This window comes from Drosophila gunungcola, unplaced genomic scaffold, assembly GCF_025200985.1.
Source record: "Drosophila gunungcola strain Sukarami unplaced genomic scaffold, Dgunungcola_SK_2 000001F, whole genome shotgun sequence".
Classification (NCBI taxonomy): domain Eukaryota; kingdom Metazoa; phylum Arthropoda; class Insecta; order Diptera; family Drosophilidae; genus Drosophila; species Drosophila gunungcola.
This window is the reverse complement of record NW_026453197.1, coordinates 3,013,394-3,017,827: the sequence shown is the minus strand read 5'-3', so window position 1 is coordinate 3,017,827 and position 4,434 is coordinate 3,013,394. Positions and strand designations below refer to the sequence as shown.

At 45.9% G+C, this 4,434-nt stretch overlaps 1 protein-coding gene across 1 annotated transcript; it reads right to left on the bottom strand.

Moving 5' to 3' along the window:
- Nucleotides 1-1,599: 1,599 nt before the first annotated feature.
- Nucleotides 1,600-4,171, bottom strand: LOC128262684 (uncharacterized). The gene is given in 3 exon segments (XM_052997093.1): nt 1,600-1,703; nt 1,751-3,296; nt 3,299-4,171. Coding segments are annotated over 2 exon segments (2,310 nt in total). The 5' UTR covers nt 4,091-4,171; the 3' UTR covers nt 1,600-1,703; nt 1,751-1,778.
- Nucleotides 4,172-4,434: the final 263 nt, after the last annotated feature.

The following is a 4,434-nucleotide window of genomic DNA, read 5'->3' as shown; positions in this document are numbered from 1 at the left end:
TTGCTGATAGTTGGCCCAAGTCCTTGTGCACGGACCATCTACCACCCGCAACCAGCTTGCACTTTTTATCTATCACCGCCCCGCCCCGCCCCATTTTATTATTATTTTCAATTCCCGTGAACCGCAGCGCCCTAAGCGCCACGTTATTGTCCTATAATTGAATATAATGGCCATGGAAATGGCGCTGCCAATGGGGGATCCGTCTCCGGGGGGCTTTGTTCGGCGTTCGAATGGGGCTTCTCCTACGAAAAGCTCATTGTATTAGCCTGCGATTATCCGACAGCTCCAGCAGAGTCCGCAACAAAACACTCGCCCCGGGGCCCTGCATGTGATTGGGTTCTCGCTTACCAGCACCACCTACACAAGTGCTCCCTTCACTGACCGAAAAAGAAAAATCTCACAATGTGTAACATAACTGGTTCATTAAAATTGATACATTTCAATTGAGTACATTGCGATTGGAAAAACAAACCGTTCTGGTAAATTTGGAAAAACAAATTAAATCAAAAATGATTAATTTTAAACATAAATAGTTTTAGTCAATGACAAATATGGAACTGTTAGTTATATTCTAACAAAATAAAAACAAATAAAAAATTGGAAAGCCGTTGTGTGTGCAAGTACACAATTTAAAATCTGAATTTTATCAAAGTTTTATTTAACAAAAACTAGGAACTTACAAGATATTTTTGTATTTAAAAAAAAAATAGAACATTTTTTGGTGACACTAAAATTTTTTGAAATTCAAAAGTACAATATAGCTTTAATACATTTTGCACAAAAAGGGATATAACAGCCAAACAATATATGTCTAATATTTTAAAGGGTATTTTTTTCAACGGCTTAAAATTTAAGAGATTTTCATTGCAAACACGGTTATTACAAACCTTGAAACCATCCATTTATTTACTTCTAAAAAGTATTAAAATAAAGACTCCAAGGATAACTACATTTGTAAGTGTTCACATCCAAAAAAAAACATAATCTTTTTAGCTTGCAAGTGTTAAAACAATTAAAACTAAATCAGTTACTTTTATTTTAAAGCTCAACTAAGGCGAAACGAAATCGTGTATTAACTAGAGTGGCGCACTGGGCCGTCCTTAAATCGATCGCCGTAAAGTATGCAATGATTTATATCATAATCCTGTCACATGCCTTACCGATTCAACACAAAAAGTGCTGCGGGCAGAGCTGCGACCAGACCAGACCGCTGAAATCAGGACCTCGAAAATGTCCTGCTCTCTGGCCGTCGGCGGCATCTGCCTGTCAGCGAGTCGATTTCGAGTTGTCAGTGCCATGCCACATGTGTCACGTGCGTCATTGGACCGCCATTTCATGGCAGCAGCTGGCTGCCAGCTTTCCACGCCCCCCCCTGTCAACCTGCTGTCTGTTGTTTCCCCTCCCTCCTTTCCACTTTTCCGCTTTTTGGGGCTGCACGGCTGCAGGGCGCGCCCCCACTGGCCCCGCCCCGTTTTTAATTAATGAGCAACAACGACGGATGGCACGGCCCATCGGCAAACTGGCGAGGCAGCGATAGCCGAAAGCCTGAAACTAAGCCCCTGTTCGGCCGTGTTTGCTATTCATTTGGCGTTTTAGTTGGGAATCAGCATTTTTAATTGGGATTATACACAGTTTGGTTTACATAAGTAGTCGCAAACAATGGCAAATGAATGTACCGCCACTAAGCAGATCAGGTTCGATGGCTGCTCCAAATGGCAGAGCGAAGTCCATGAGTTGTCATGTGTGCTACGATCTGCCATCGGGAACCAGCGCCAGATTTAGCTGCGAGTCCTTAGCCGCAGTCTGACCATGTCCCGGTAGTCATCCGGTTGCCAAACGTGGTGGCGGTTCAGATCGTGCTGCGTGGCGGGCATGTAGGCGAAGAAAGTGTCCTTGATGTGGCCGTCCAGATGGGAGTATCCCCGCAGAGCCATCCAGGTGAGACGCGCCTGCTCCAGCGCCAGATCGTTGAGCCTGGCCTGGTACTCCCCTTTGCGCCGTCTGGACTGGCACCTAACCTTGTTGTAGCTGGCATAGGTGACCGCACTGCCCAGGCTGGTGAGACTCCTCTTCAGTCTCAATGCCTTTCGCCGACGGTTCCTCTCACTCTGATAGAATCTTTCGTAGATGTGGAACGAGTTCTTCACAAGATCGCGCATCTCCTGCCGGCTGAAGGTCTTGCCATAGCGATCTGAAACCCAATCGAGCAGCACGGGCATCTTGTGGGCATTGGTGAGGCTGGCCAGCACGAAGTGCGGATTACCACTGAGCACCTTCAGAGCGGCTTTCAGCAGGTTCTCAATCTGCTGATTGTTGTTTGGATCTATGGGATTATTCTGCTGCTGCTCCTTAACTTGGATTTGGATTTCGCCCGCCTTCACTTTGTCGGCACTTGTGCGGAACATGTCGACAGCACAATTGGCAGCTGCTCTTGAAATCGGAGAAAGTGACTTATACCGCTGCAACTCCTTTAATTTTCCTTTGGATTTACCATTATCCAAAGCCTCAATGCAGAGCCTTTCGATCACAGGCTGTTTGTCCTCCAGGTCCACGACATCGTCCTCCCAAGGCAAACGTTCCTCGGGAAACGCCGGCAGATCGTATATCTTATGATAGTCCAGCTGAAAACCATCGATGGTCCTGGTTGTGAAAGTCACGTCAGGTGCAGGACACTGAGCTGCAGACCTTTTCAAACTTGTCAAAGTCCTACTGCACTTGGGAATAAGATCAGATAGGTTCTGAATGGGTTCACTTGATATATGCGGTGGTTCGTTGAGGGGGCTCTTCACTGATTTTCGTCCTTTTGGTGATAATTTTCGACTCTGAGATGTCCTATTGCGGGACCTGCGCATGGGTGGAGTACTCCTCTTAAGCTTATGCATAACGTCAATGTGATTATGCGCTTCCAAGCTGAGAACTACATCCTGCATTTGACAGTCGCCGACCCCACAGCGATTGGCCTCATTTGCATGCATAAGCATAACCTTGACCAAGTTATCCTTCGTTTGGTCATACAGTTGCACTTTGGGACTCTCGTCGACACCCAGACCCATCAGCACCGAATGATCCTTGTCCTTTTTTTGGCTGTGTATGGGTGAGGAAACCATATGGCTGCACAATCGACAATTTACGCACTCATTGCAAATTTTCTTCACTTGGCTAAGCGTTCTTCGAGATAGTTCACGGATCTTGTCAGCTGCGCATTCAGTTCCCTTTTCTATGTCTTGAAGGATCTGTTTTCGCCGAACCTCCATCTCAGTTTTAGGAACATCGAACTGGGACAAAAACGCTGAAACACTGAGTTGACTTTCGCCTGTCGTTCAGTTTCCACCGCTCTCTTCAAGAAACGATGGGTTTCACACAGAGGATCTGGCATCTTAGTGCTACCCAAGGGCTCCAAGCTAAGCCCATTGAGCTCTTCGGTAAGCAACTTGTTTACTATCCTCTTGGCAGGACACAATTGGTACTGGGCAAACCAGCGGGATGTTTCGTTGGGGATTTGGTGCATCCGATCACTGTACTGGGAGTACTCCGGAAAACGCAGCCTGCTCTCGGGAAGTTGTAGCTTGCCCTTTGAAATAAATGGACGAGGACGCACTGGAGGAGCAAAGTATGGCAGGGCGAAGTCCTTTTGCCTCGGACCAGATTTTTGAACAGAATGGTTTTGGGTGCTCCGCTTCTTTGGTTGAGGCCCAGGTGGCAGCAAGGCATCCAGGGCTCTCAGCGTGGTTGGCATGTCCAGGTGGGCTATACCCGACAGCAGCAGCTGCTCATTGACCGTATAACAGTCCTTGGTGTCCTTGCGGCACGTCTGGGGTTGCTTGTAGGCCAACTCCCACAGGAACCACAGGAAGGCCAGATCGTTACCCTGGCTCATGTCCATGATGGTCCTGATCTGCGAAGACTCCAGCAGTGGATGAAGGCCCAGCTGGGAGACACAGTGGCGCACACGGTACGTGGATCCCTGCTCCATGTCATCTCGCAGGGCGAAGAGCAACCCATCACAGGCTTTCGTTTGGACAGGCGACATACCACGGTACCAGCGCACACAATCGATACTGCCGAGTAAACCAACTGCCTTTCCAGACATCTCTTAACTACTTTTCTGACAGCCGAAAGTATTTTTTTGAAATTTCGTTTTTCAGACTGATCACTTTTAATTTTTGCTGGGTTTTTATAGAGTGCCTGATAAAAAGTTGTGATTAAAAAGGAGAAAGAAGTAATATAACCAACAAAGAAAATGATCTACTCCTACATACATTTTAAATTTTTGGGTATAATAAATTTTTCAATATGATGAATAAATATATAAACACCAAGAAACTTTCAAATAAAACTTGTGTCGTTAAAAAATTATAGCTTAGACTACAGTTTTGGACTTTTGGGGTATATTAATTAGTATCGAATTAATAATTATACTTTAAAACTGTCTGC